The sequence below is a fragment of the Bos javanicus genome, chromosome 28, assembly GCF_032452875.1.
Source record: "Bos javanicus breed banteng chromosome 28, ARS-OSU_banteng_1.0, whole genome shotgun sequence".
Taxonomy (NCBI): Eukaryota; Metazoa; Chordata; class Mammalia; order Artiodactyla; family Bovidae; genus Bos; species Bos javanicus.
The window spans coordinates 10,423,145-10,436,356 of record NC_083895.1 but is presented as its reverse complement, the minus strand read 5'-3'; the positions used below and the strand labels follow the sequence as shown (position 1 = coordinate 10,436,356).

At 44.0% G+C, this 13,212-nt stretch overlaps 1 protein-coding gene across 7 annotated transcripts in view; it reads left to right on the top strand.

The window, feature by feature from the left end:
* Positions 1–2,366: 2,366 nt before the first annotated feature.
* ERO1B (endoplasmic reticulum oxidoreductase 1 beta) overlaps positions 2,367–13,212 on the top strand; it is a 72,154-nt gene continuing 61,308 nt past the window's right edge. For 4 of the 7 annotated variants that reach the window (XM_061404910.1, XM_061404913.1, XM_061404914.1 and 1 more), the window contains exon 1: positions 2,367–2,667. In XM_061404910.1, coding sequence (XP_061260894.1) covers positions 2,566–2,667 — 102 coding nt within the window. In that variant the 5' untranslated portion in view covers positions 2,367–2,565. The remainder of the gene's footprint in view (positions 2,668–13,212) is intronic. The other 3 variants (XM_061404911.1, XM_061404909.1, XM_061404908.1) reach the window with 2 other exon arrangements.

Here is a 13,212-nt window from a genome sequence, read left to right as displayed (position 1 = left end):
CCCAAGGTAAATTCCAGAAAAAATTTGAATTTTGATAGGCAGGACAAAGACTAAAATGACTGGAGTTGCTCAATCCAATGTCATGTCCTAGAAAAGACTCTACTTGGAGTCCCTGAATGCTATCCTGATGGACTTTCCTTTCCTGAGGTATGAGCAGCAAAATCTTCCTGCGTACTAAAAACTATTCCACACTTTTAAAATTTGCTGAACTTTAATGTTTTTTTTTTTTTTTTAAGCTAGAGCTGATTTTTGTGGCTTACAACCAAAGGGAATTAGTGCATTCAGTTTACCTCTGTTACAACTTCCAAGCATATCAAGTAAAAATTATTTTTGCTTTTAAGCCAGGGATGAACTAGACATGTTTGGAGGCAGGAGAAAAAGGTGTTGAAGAAGAAAAGGACAGCAGGGCTGACTTCTGGGCATGTGACCTGTGTGTTAATGTTCTGCTGCTGTTGTCTTGAAATTCTTACTATTTTTTTGAGCCAGGACCTTGCATTTTCATTTTGCACTAGGCCCAGCCAATTATGAAAGTGCTTCATATGATATAAAGCACTATATGAAGGCTGATTAATGCCCCCCCTCAAAGATGCTCACACCCTAGTTCCCAGGTCCTGTTAAGTATGTTACCCTATGTGGCAAAAAGGACTTTGCAAATGTGATTATGTTAAGGATTTTGAGTTGGGAAGATTATTTGGACTATCTGGTGGGCCCAAAGTAATTGCAAGGGTCCTTTACAAGACAGAGGCACAGAATTAGAGTTAGAAAGAGAAAGCATGTGACAACAGAAGCAGAGGGAGTGAAATCTGACTGCGTGATGCGTGGTTATGAGCGAAGGAATGTAGGTGGCCTCTTTGTTGTTGCTCAGTCACTCAGTCGTGTCCGACTCCTTGAGACCTGTGGGCTTCAGCACGCCAGGCTTCCCTGTCCTTCACTGTTTCTCAGAGTTTGCTCACTCATGTCCATTGAGTCAATACCATCCAACCATCTCATCCTGTCTCCCCCTTCTCCTCCTGCCCTTAATCTTTTCCAGTATCAGAGTCTTTTCCAATGAGCTGGCTCTTCGAAAAAGGTGGCCAAAGATTGGAACTTCAGCTTCAGCATCAGTCCTTCCAATGAAAAGGCAAGGAAAAATATTTTTCCCCTAGAGAAAGCCTCTAGAAAGAATGTAGCCCTGCTTATCTTAATTGAACTCATCTCCAGAACTGTAAGATGATAAATTTGTTGTAAGTCACTAAATCTGTGGTAATTTGTTATAAAAGTGACAGGAAACCTACACATTACAAGGTTACTATAAGGTCACCTTAAGGTGATGCCTTACGGCTGTTGCTGCAACGCTTCAGTCGTGTCTGGTGTCCGACTCTGTGCAACCCCAGAGACGGCAGCCCACCAGGCTCCCCCGTCCCTGGGATGCCTTACTAGTTTACCAGAAATCAAGACTATTAATAAAACTAATAGCAGCTATTTATTGAACATTTCTTTTGTTCTAGGACCATACTAAGCCTTTTATGTATGAAATCTTATGCAATCCTAGAACAATGTTTGAAGTGGGTATGCTTGTATTTACTTTAGAGACAGACAAACGGAGGTTCAGAGAGGTTAAGCAACTTGTCTAAAGTCATATAACCAAATAGAATGTTTTAGAGGTGGGAGCTGAACCCAGTTATCACTCCCAGTTCAACCCCATTGCCAGACTTTATATAAACCTGGGTTTGTTCCCATCCTTTAACGTTCATTATGTTTGTATGGGTCAACACAGGAGTCAAAGCTTGACCAGGGAGTCAGAGCCTGACCAGCCAGAGGACGACATCCACATCTGGGGCGTGTAAGATGGAGGAGCCCAAGCCAACTCCACAAGTCTCAGATGGCTCATCTAGGCACAGGCGATAGATGGGAGGCTACAGAAAAGTGGATGAGCCAAAGAAAGCGCCAGACATTGAAAGTCGAAGAGCCCTTGTTTTTCGTTTGCCTAGATCGTGGGCGAATCCTGAAGCCTCGTGGCGGTGCGGGTGTCAGGGGACAACGACAGAGGGAGGGGCCCCCACCGGGTTTCCATGAGCAACTGCCAGGCGAGGGGGCGCGGCCGGCGGTCCGCGGGAAGGGCGGGCGTTCCTCTCCACCCGCCAGCACCGCCTCTTGTTTTGAAGGCCCGCGTGGTCTCGCGTCATTGGCCGCCGTGGAGCTCCGGGGAGGCGGGGCGGTCTCCGCGGCTGTAGCTCTCCAGTTACCCCCTCCGCCGGCCCCGCCTTCCGGCCGCCGGCGCCCACCGGGCCAACTGGACCACAACTCCCACAAGGCCTCGCGCTCGGAGGGGGGGGCGTGGCCGGGCGCAGGGGAAGCCGGGGGCGGGGCCGCCTAGGGGATGAAGTGGGGGCGCTCGACTCGTCAACCTCACTCACAGCTGCCGGGCGGCTGGGAGAGCGTCCTCCGCCACTGGACTGGCGTGCAGACCTCTGACCCTGGAGTCTCTCGGCCGCCGGGAACCGTCCTCTTGGGTCGTCGCCCGGGCTGCCCGCCGTTTCCCGGCCCCGAGGGGCCCGGCCGGCCGCGGCGGGGGGAGAGGTCAGCATGAGCCCGGGGGTCCGGCGGGCCGGCGCAGGGCAGGGGGCGGCGGCCGCGGTGCAGCTTCTCGTCACCCTGAGCTTCCTCCCGAGCGTCGTCGAGGCCCAGGTAAGCCGGAGTGATGGCGGTGCGGGGACCCCCGGCCGAACGCCGGCGGTGGAGGCGGCGACCGGGCCGCGACTGAGGCGCGGGCGGGCAGGGGAGGGAACCCCGGGAGGTTTCTGACGAGCGGAAAAGCCGGGGGGCTGAAGCCCCGATCATCAAGTCCAGGAAACGCCTGCGAGCCGCTTGCGGTGTGAGGGGTGGTGATACGGGGTGATGGCAGGAAAAAGAGGAAGATGGTGACGGTCCCCTGAGGTGTTTTCGTTTTTATCTTTCCGATGTTTAAGCGGTTCCGAGTGTGGCGGGAGATGGGACGGGGATGAAAACCTCGGCGGCTGTTCTGGGATGAGAGCACGCAGAGAAAAGGGGAAGCCCTCCTCGCGGGGAACTCAGGGGATGGGTGGGGGGCAGGTGGGGAGTAGGTGACAGACCCAGCGGCCCTGCAGAAGCCAAGTCGATCGCGAGGGGGACAAGTCTGAACTTCCTTGACTTTTGGACTAGAGAGTCCCTCGCCTCTCTCAGGACCGTTGTATTTTTACCCAGCTTGTACTCCGTCTGCTGAGTGGCGTCGCCAGGTGAGCTCAAGTACCAGAGGGGGGCCCGTGTCTGACCTTGTGGCTCCCTCAGCAGTGAGTGATGGCCGATAAATTAGAGTTTGGGGGTTCTTTGTGAGGCGTAGCTTACAGAAGGGTTCTCAATACGCGGTTCTCAATAGCTTCCCAGGGTCTTTTGCCTTAATAAAGGCTTCTTTTTTTTATACAGTAGAATTTGAATAGGCTTCTGCCAGGTGCTGTCTAGTCTGCACCTGCTGCAGAGTGGCAAAACTACTAAGAGCTAAAAAAAACCCAAAAAAACAAGAAAAGGTGTCTCATGTGGCCAGATGATGAGGGGAGACATGGTTTGAAGCAATTAGTGCTGATGGTTAAGTCAAATTGAAGGTAACTCTTGCCTGGAAAATCCCATGGGCAGAGCAGCCTGCTAGTTTGCAGTCCATGGGGTCGCTGAGTCGGACACGACTGAGCGACTTCCCTTTTCACTTTTCACTTTCATGCATTGGAGAAGGAAACGACAACCCACTCCAGTGTTCTTACCTGGAGAATCCCAGGGACGGGGAAGCCTGGTAGGCTGCCGTCTACGGGGTCGCACAGAGTCGGACAGGACTGAAGCGACTTAGCAGCAGCAGCAGCAGCAGCAGCACATGCTAGTAAAGTAATGCTCAAAATTCTCCAAGCCAGGCTTCAGCAATACATGAACCGTGAACTTCCAGATGTTCGAGCTGGTTTTAGAAAAGGCAGAGGAACCAGAGATCAAATTGCCAACATCCGTTGGATCATCAAAAAAGCAAGAGAGTTCCAGAAAAACACTATTTCTGCTTCATTGACTATGCCAAAGCCTTTGACTGCGTGGATCACAATAAACTGTGGAAAATTCTGAGAGAGATGGGGATACCAGACCACCTGACCTGCCTCTTGAGAAACCTGTATGCAGGTCGGGAAGCAACAGTTAGAACCAGACACACAACAATGGACTGGTTCCAGATAGGAAAAGGAGTTCGTCAAGGCTGTATATTGTCACCCTGCTTATTTAACTTATATACAGAGTACATCATGAGGAAACGCTGGGCTGGAAGAAGCACAAGCTGGAATCAAGACTGCCGGGAGAAATAGCAATAACCTCAGATATGCAGATGACACTACCCTTATGGCAGAAAGTGAAGAGGAACTAAAAAGCCTCTTCGTGAAAGTGAAAGAGGAGAGTGAAAAAAATTGGCTTAAAGCTCAACATTCAGAAAACTAAGATCATGGCATCTGGTCCCATAACTTCATGGGAACTAGATGGGAAACAGTGGAAACAGTGTCAGACTTTATTTTTTGGGGCTCCAAAATCACTGCAGATGGTGACTGCAACCATGAAATTAAAAGATGCTTACTCCTTGGAATGAAAGTTATGACCAACCTAGATAGCATATTCAAAAGCAGAGCTATTATTTTGCCAACAAAGGTCCGTCTAGTCAAGGCTATGGTTTTTCCAGTGGTCATGTATGGATGTGAGAGTTGGACTGTGAGGAAAGCTGAGCGCCGAAGAATTGATGCTTTTGAACTGTGGTGTTGGAGGGAGATCCAACCAGTCCATTCTAAAGGAGATCAGTCCTGGGTGTTCATTGGAAGGACTGATGCTAAAGCTGAAACTCCAATACTTTGGCCACCTGATGCGAAGAGTTGATTCATTGGAAAAGACCCTGATGCTGGGAGGCATTGGAGGCAGGAGGAGAAGGGGATGACAGAGGATGAGATGGCTAGATGGCATCACTGACGCGATGGATGTGAGTTTGAGTGAACTCCGGGAGTTGGTGATGGACAGGGAGGCCTAGCATGCTGCGATTCATGGGGTCGCAAAGAGTTGGACACGACTGAGTGACTGAACTGAACTGAACTGATGACGGTAACAGTGCAAACATGTTTTTCTGACTTTATTCAGACACTTTTTTTCATGACCCTAAGGTGTTCTGAACTCCAGAATGCCTGAACACTCAGTTTCTCTCCCTGTGTGAATATTTTCTAAATGAATAATAAAAATAAAAGGGGAGGACTTTTAGTTTGGGAGGGTGGGATGTTAAAAATGCACATTCTCTGGACCCACTACCAACTGTTCTGATTTAATGGATCTGGATGTGATCCAGGAATCAGTATTTTAAACCAGGTTTGCAAGTAACTAATGTAGTTATCGTTTTAGCTATCTTACACCACCACTTGGAAACACTTGAAATAGATAGTGGCAATCTACCAGACTTATAAAAAGTATATTTTCTAAATTGTCTTTGATAAAGTTATTTTCTAGTTATTAGTGGGCTATTTCTTTTTGAGTAGAGTTTACATTTAGATATTTTTCTAAAGTTTTTTTTTTCTCATTTTCTCTTTCTTTTTAGATAGTATATTTTAATTGTATACTTTCTCACCAATTTAGAAGCTTCATTTTAGGTTTCTGTCACAAATTAATGTGTATTAATGTTTTATAATTGCATGTGTACTCTAAATGTTATTATATCCAAATGAATATATATGATTTAAATTTCATTATGTCCAAATGAATATATGTAGTTCAACAGTTAAGGATTTGTGCATATTCAAGGTAGCGTGTGCCAAAGAGTCCTCAAAATTGAATACATATGGTTTTTGTTTCCAGTGATACTTTCTCATATAGTGTTCAATCATACTTTAATCTGTAACATGTTTAAAAATACATTGTCTCATTTCATTTGACACATCTTTCACACAGTGAGGTAACTGACATTTAAAGAGCTTACATGATTAATATCACAGTTAAGTAAGTGAAGGAGAGTATCTTTCTGGTCTATACAGTTGCATCTCAGTATGCTTGCTTCTTTATGGTATAGAAATAAAGTAGAGGGAGACCCAGGAAAATAAAAAGGTGGAACTAAGCCAGTTCTTTCTCTTCTCTTTCATTCACTAACTTGGAAGAAAATCAGTAAAGAATAAAGGGAAGAATTAATTTTTTGAAGGATATTTCTGTTCACAAGTACGCATTTGTGCAACACATACCCCATGTTCTTGTAAATGAAATGCAAGTGTGCTTTGTATTGGGTTGGCCAAAAAGTTTATTTGAATGAACTTTTTGGCCAACCTTGAGTATGATAAAACACTAGAAACTTAAATTGTAGTGGATACAAATGAGGTAACAAGTTAATCTTCCCATAAAGAAGTAACTTCAGATTTTAAATTTTTTCTAAGTGCATTTCTGAGCTGGCAAGAAATCAAGGAATATATAAAGCCTCCTCCACCCCCCAAAATGGAAAGCCAGAACTTTGAGACTCAGTGCTGCTTCAGTGCCATTACCCTGACCACTTCCTCTGAACTCTGAAGACCTTGAGCTTCTGCTCTGACAACTGCATGGAGTGGCATAAACAAGAAATAAAACCCACATCTGCCCAAATAGAGGGAAGTAAAAGGGGCCCTCACCATAAGCTTGGGCTCCAAAGAGCTACATCTTAAATATAAGGAGAAATGAAATCCACCACAAGTAAGGGGAGAATGAACAAACATGCTAGGGGAAGGCAGGGGGAAAACTGCCTTGAGAATTTCTATGAGCTGTCCTTATACAGGGCAAATTCATGCTACCTGTGAAGGGAAAATCTTCAAGTGGAAAATTTAATTTGTAGCAATCTCAGGTTGGTGTGCTCTGAGTCTACAGGTAAAAACAAATATCCATCCCCTCTGGAGGGCTTCTCTGGTGGCTCAGTGGTAAAGAATCTGCCTGCCGATACAGGAGATGTAGGAGACATGGGTTCATCCCTGGGACAGGAAGATCCCCTGGAGAAGGAAATGGCCACACTCCAGTAGTCTGACTTGGGAAATTCCATGACCCAGGAACCTGGCGGTCTACAGTCCATGGGGTTGCAAAAGAGTCAGACATGACTTAGTGATTAAACTACCACCATTACCATCCCCTCTGGAGGAATTCATTGTCTACACAGGCCCTAAAGAATTTTTGAAGATGAAGTGTCAAGAAAAATAAGCTAATAGTCAAAAACCACAGAACACACAAAGGCAACGTGAATGCGATATTTAGAAATATAGATTATAGAATTAGGTCTGTAATAAGTGTAGATTTTTTTCAAATAATCAGGTATTATTTAAAATCACCATGTTTAAATGGGGCTTCCCTGGTGTGTCAGACAGTAAAGAATCTGCCTGCAATGAGGGAGACCTGGGTTCAATCCCTAGGTCAGGAAGATCCCCTGGAGAAGGGAACAGCTATCCACTCAAGTATTTTTTCCTAGAGAATTCCATGGACAGAGGAGTCTGGTGGGCTTAAGTCTAGTTCAGTTCAGTCACTCAGTTGTGTCTGACTCTTTGCGACCCCATGGACTGCAGCACACCAGGCTTCCCTGTCTATCACCAACTTCCAGAGTGTGCTCACACTCACGTCCTTCGAATTGGTGATGCCATCCAACCTTCTCATCTTCTGTCGTCCCCTTCTCCTATTGCCTTCAATGTTTCCCAGCATCAGGGTCTTTTCCAGTGAGTCAGTTCTTCGCATCAGGTGGCCAAAGTATTGGAGTTTCACCTTCAGCATCAGTCCTTCCAATGAACATTCAGGACTCATTTCCTTTAAGATTGACTGGTTGGATCTCCTTGCAGCCCAAGGAACTCTCAAGGATCTTCTCCAACACCACAGTTGAATAGCATCAATTCTTCAGCACTCAGCTTTCTTTTATGGTCCAACTGTCACATCCGTACATGACTACTGGAAAAAACCATAGCTTTGACTAGATTTACTTTTGTCAGCAAAGTAATGTGTCTCTTTTTAATATGCTATCTACTTTGGTCATAGCTTTTCTTTGAAGGAGTAAGTGTCTTTTAATTTCATGGCTGCAGTCACCATCTGCAGTGATTTTGGAGCTCAGAAAAATAAAGTCTGTCCCTGTTTGCATTGGTTCTCCATCTATTTGCCATGAAGTGATGGGACCGGATGCCATGATCTTAGTTTTCTGAATGTTGAGTTTTAAGCCAACTTTTTCACTCTTCTCTTTCACTTTCAACAAGAGGTTCTTTAGTTCTTCTTCACTTTCTGTCATAAAGGTGGTGTCATCTGCATATCTGAAGTTATTGATATTTCTCCTGGCAGTCATAATTCCAGCTTGTGCTTCATCCAGCCCAGCATTCCATGGGGTCACAAAGAGTCAGACTAACTAACTATCTAACTCAGGAGTGAGCAACTAACACTTTCACATGTTTAAATATAAAGACTTAAATATAAATATAAAGTATGAAAAAGAACAAGAAATTTTAAAGAATGGCCCCAAAGTTCAAAACATAATGAAATAGAAGTTTTAGAAATCAAATTAACAACTTGATGGATGAAGTGGTTGATTATATCCAGCAGAAAAAAATGATTATTGAATTGAAAAACCATTTTATGTCCTTTTTTTCCTTTAATCTCCCAATACCTTCTTTTGATCCTAACTCTTAGCTTTATATTTTACTAAATTGGAATAATCAGAATAATCCACATCTGTCCACCTACTAGTCTCTGACCCACATATTTTGACTTCTGTAGATTATCATAAACTGTTAGTACTCTTATCAGAGACCAGTCCCTCCACTTGCATTTTGGTCCCATTCCTTCTTTCCAGTTCAAGGACATGGCTCCAGCAAATTTTCCCTTTCTCTTCTGGTTCATTGATTTTTTTTTCCCCCTTCTCTAATGGACTGTTGTTGTTGCTAAGTCATGTCTTGACTCTTTTTGTGATCCCATGGGCTATATAGCCCACCAGGCTCCTCTGTTCATGGGATTTCTCAGGCAAGAATACTGGAGTGGATTGACATTTCCTTTTCCAGGGGATCTTTCCAATTCACTTATCAAACCTGAGTCTTCTGTATTGGCAGGCGGATTCTTTACCACTGAGCCTGTTACTGTCATCATAAAACATGCTGTTAATTCTACGATTTTAAAGTTCTCTCTTGACCCACTCATCTCTTATGACTCTGCTTAGTTTTTATCTTTTCTATAGAGAAACCCCTCAAAAGAGTTATCTTTATCTTTCCTATTCTGATCATTCAGCCCATTTCAGTCTGACTTTTGCCTCTACTACTTCTCCAAAATGGCTCTTGTCAAAATCACTAATGTCTTTCTTGCTGCTAAAGTGATTTTTTTGCTAAACCTAAGATTTAAAAACTATTTTGCAGACTTTTTTCATAGCTCATCACTCACTGTCTTTGACATACTTTTGTTTTTTCTTTTTTTTTTTTTTTTACTTCCAAGATAGTATATTTTTCTGATTTCTTTCCTTTCTGCAGGCCAGTCTTTATTAGAATCCCTTGCTTGTTCCTAATTGTTTGAACCTCAAGGTTCAAATCTTACACTCTCTCTTCTCTCCACCTTGGCCATCTTTTAGTCTCTTGGCTTTAAATACCTGGAATTCAGGAGACCCGGGTTCAATCCCTGGGTTGGGAAGACCCCTGGAGAAGGAAATGGCAACCCACTCCAGTACTCTTGCCTGGAGAATCCCATGGAGGTTGGTGGGCTACAGTCCATGGGGTTGCAAAGAGTCGGACAGGACTTCACTTTCACTTTCACTTTCTTATGGTATTTAGTATCTATATCTCAGAATCTCTAGTCTAGGATTCTCAGCTCTAGATCCATATATCTAACTACTTTTTCAGTGTTTCCATTTAGATAGTTAATAGGTATCACAAATTTGATGTATTAAGAACTAAATTCCTGACTTTATCCCCCTCAAATCTGTTCTTCTCACTGTCTCCTCCCCCTTAAACATATGCTATAGCTACACTGACCTCCTTGCTATCCCTCAAAGATGGCAAATATCCTCTTGCTTTGAGTCCCTTGGACCTGCAGTTTCCTCTACATAGCTAACACACTTCTCATGTATTCATATGGTTCGCTCGCTCACTTTCTTAGGTTTCTGCTTAAGTGTCATGTTACCTGCCGTGTTCACTTACCTAAATTGTCACCTTCCATGATCATACAATATAAAAGAGAAACCCTTCATCCTCACCTTGTACTACTCCATATTCCTTTCAGTTCAGTTCAGTTCAGTCACTCAGTCGTGTCCGACTCTTTGTGACCCCATGAATCGCAGCACGCCAGGCTTCCCTGTCCATTACCAATTCCCGGAGTTCACTCAGACTCACGTCCATCGAGTCAGTGATGCCATTCAGCCATCTCATCCTCTGTCGTCCCCTTCTCCTCCCACCCCTAATCCCTCCCAGCATCAGAGTCTTTTCCATTGGGTCAACTCTTCGCATGAGGTGGCCAAAGTACTGGAGTTTCAGCTTTAGTATTCCTTCCAAAGAAATCCCAGGGCTGATCTCCTTCAGAATGGACTAGTTGGATCTCCTTGCGGTCCAAGGAACTCTCAAGAGTCTTCTCCAACACCACAGTTCAAAAGCATCAATTCTTCGGCGCTCAGCTTTCTTCACAGTCCAACTCTCGCATCCATACATGACCACAGGAAAAACCATAGCCTTGACTAGATGGACCTTTGTTGGCAAAGTAATGTCTCTGCTTTTCAATATGCTATCTAGGTTGTTCATAACTTTCCTTCCAAGGAGTAAGCGTCTTTTAATTTCATGGCTGCAGTCACCATCTGCAGTGATTTTGGAGCCCCCCAAAAATAAAGTCTGACACTGTTTCCATTGTTTCCCCATCTGTTTCCCATGAAGTCATGGAACCAGATGCCATGATCTTAGTATGTTGAGCTTTAAGCCAACTTTTTCACTCTCCACTTTCACTTTCATCAAGAGGCTTTTTAGTTCCTCTCCACTTTCTGCCATAAGGGTGGTGTCATCTGCATATCTGAGGTTATTGATATTTCTCCCAGCAATCTTGATTCCAGCTTGTGCTTCTTCCAGCCCAGCATTTCTCATTATGTACTCTGCGTAGAAGTTAAATAAGCAGAGTGACAGTATACAGCCTTGACATACTCCTTTTCCTATTTGGAACCAGTCTGTTGTTCCATGTCCAGTTCTAACTGTTGCTTCCTGACCTGCATATAGGTTTCTCAAGCCTCTGCTTTAAAATTTTTCGGTGGTTTCCTGTGTAACTCAATGTGGTATAATACAAAAACATGCTTGCTGTTTGTCCCCTGTTGTTGGCACAGAGTTCCTAAAACCTTGGAATTTACTGAGAAATAGGAATGCTCCTTTCAGTCATACCTGAGTTTATGCTGTTGAGGTGACTTAGGTGGGAACCTCTAGAGAGCTTAAGGATGATGATCCTGGTCCAAAAAGGCCAGGTGCTTAGAGGATTAGAACTTTTGTCCCTTCCCACTGACCTCTAGGTTTGGGAGAGGGGTAAAGTAGCTTGAGCTCTGTAAAAACTCTTAAGAGAGTTTTTGATGGGTTTTGATGAGCTCCCAAATTGGTGAACACATAGACTTTCTGGGAGGGTAGCTCAGAGGCATGGAAGTTCTGCACGTGCACCCCCAATACCTGTCCTGTGCATTTCCTCTTTTTGTCTGTTTTTGAGTTGGACCCTTTGCAGTAAACATAAGTAAAGTGTTTTCCTGAGTTCTGTAAGTCATTCTAGAAAATTATCAAACCTGAGAAGGAAGTTGTGGGAACCCCTGTTTATAGCCAGTCAGTACAGGTGATCCAGGGCTTGGACCAGTGTCTGAAGTGGGAGCAGTCCTATGTGACTGAACCCTTAATCTGTGGGTTCTGCTCCAATTCCAGATAATATTAGAATTGAATTGGGCACCCAGTTGATGCTGGAGAGTTGGAGAGTTGGCTGGTGTGAGAAAACATTTGACTCAGAAAAGCCAATATTTTAATAATAGGCCCCTAATTCTCCTTTTGTTATTGTTTAGTTGCTAAGTTGTGTCCGACTCTTTGCAACTCCATGGACTTCCCAACACAGATATTGAACCTGTGTCTCCTGCTGGGAAGGTGAATTCTTTACCAACGAGCCACCTGGGAAGACCCAGTTCTCCTTTTCCCTGCTAGATAATCTTCCTTGTTGTTTCCTGTTGTTCTGGGGCGGCATTGGGCCTTACTGCATCAGGGCCTTTGCATTTAGTATTCTCAGTGCCTGGAATTCTTTTCACCCTCCCCCTTCAAAAAAAAAAGCTTGATTTGCTCCTTCCCCACTTTAACTTTGGCTGAAACTTCAGTGAGACCTTTCGTACCTATCTCTCTTTAAAAATGAGCAGTCCCAGTTTTGTAACACCTGTCTCAATTTTCTAGTTTTCCTCCATATTGCTTTATTATCATCTAACAGACTCTACACTTTGCTCATGCATTTTTTTTCTCTCCTATGAAAATGTTAACACCTGAAAGGAAGAGATTTTTGTCTTTTTTTTCTTTTCTTTCTTCTAAGGACAGTGCAGGGCTTATGTTAGGCCCTCAATAAATATGTTGGATAAATGAATAAATGAATGGAAAAAAGTGCAAATAAATTATTCAGAATGAAGCTCAGAAAGGTAACAGAATAGTAAATGTTATAGAGAGCTTAAGATACATGAAGAATAAAATAAGACGGTCTAGTATGGTGCGTTCCAGAGGTTAAAATAGAATAGGGAAAAAGCAATATTGATTACTACATTGAAAAAGACAACCCAGTAGAAAAATGAACAAAAGATATGAACAGAAATTTTACACAAGCAGAAAGACAAGTGTTTTATAAAACATTAGAACTTTGTACCTAATGGCACCCCACTCCAGTACTCTTGCCTGGAAAATCCCATGGACGAAGGAGCCTGGTAGGCTCCAGTCCATGGGGTCGCTAAGAGTCGGGCATGACTGAGTGACTTCACTTTCACTTTTCACTTTCATGCATTGGAAAAGGAAATGGCAACCCACTCCGGTGTTCTTGCCTGGAGAATCCCAGGGACAGAGGAGCCTATCGGGCTGCCGTCTATGGGGTCGCACAGAGTTGGACACGACTGAAGCGACTTAGCAGCAGCAGCAGCAGCAGTGCAAAAAAAAAAAAAAAAAAAATCAAATATCCTTTACAGTTTGTTCTCTGTATTCATGAACTTGGATTTGTTGTCGTTTTCTGTTCAGACTATAC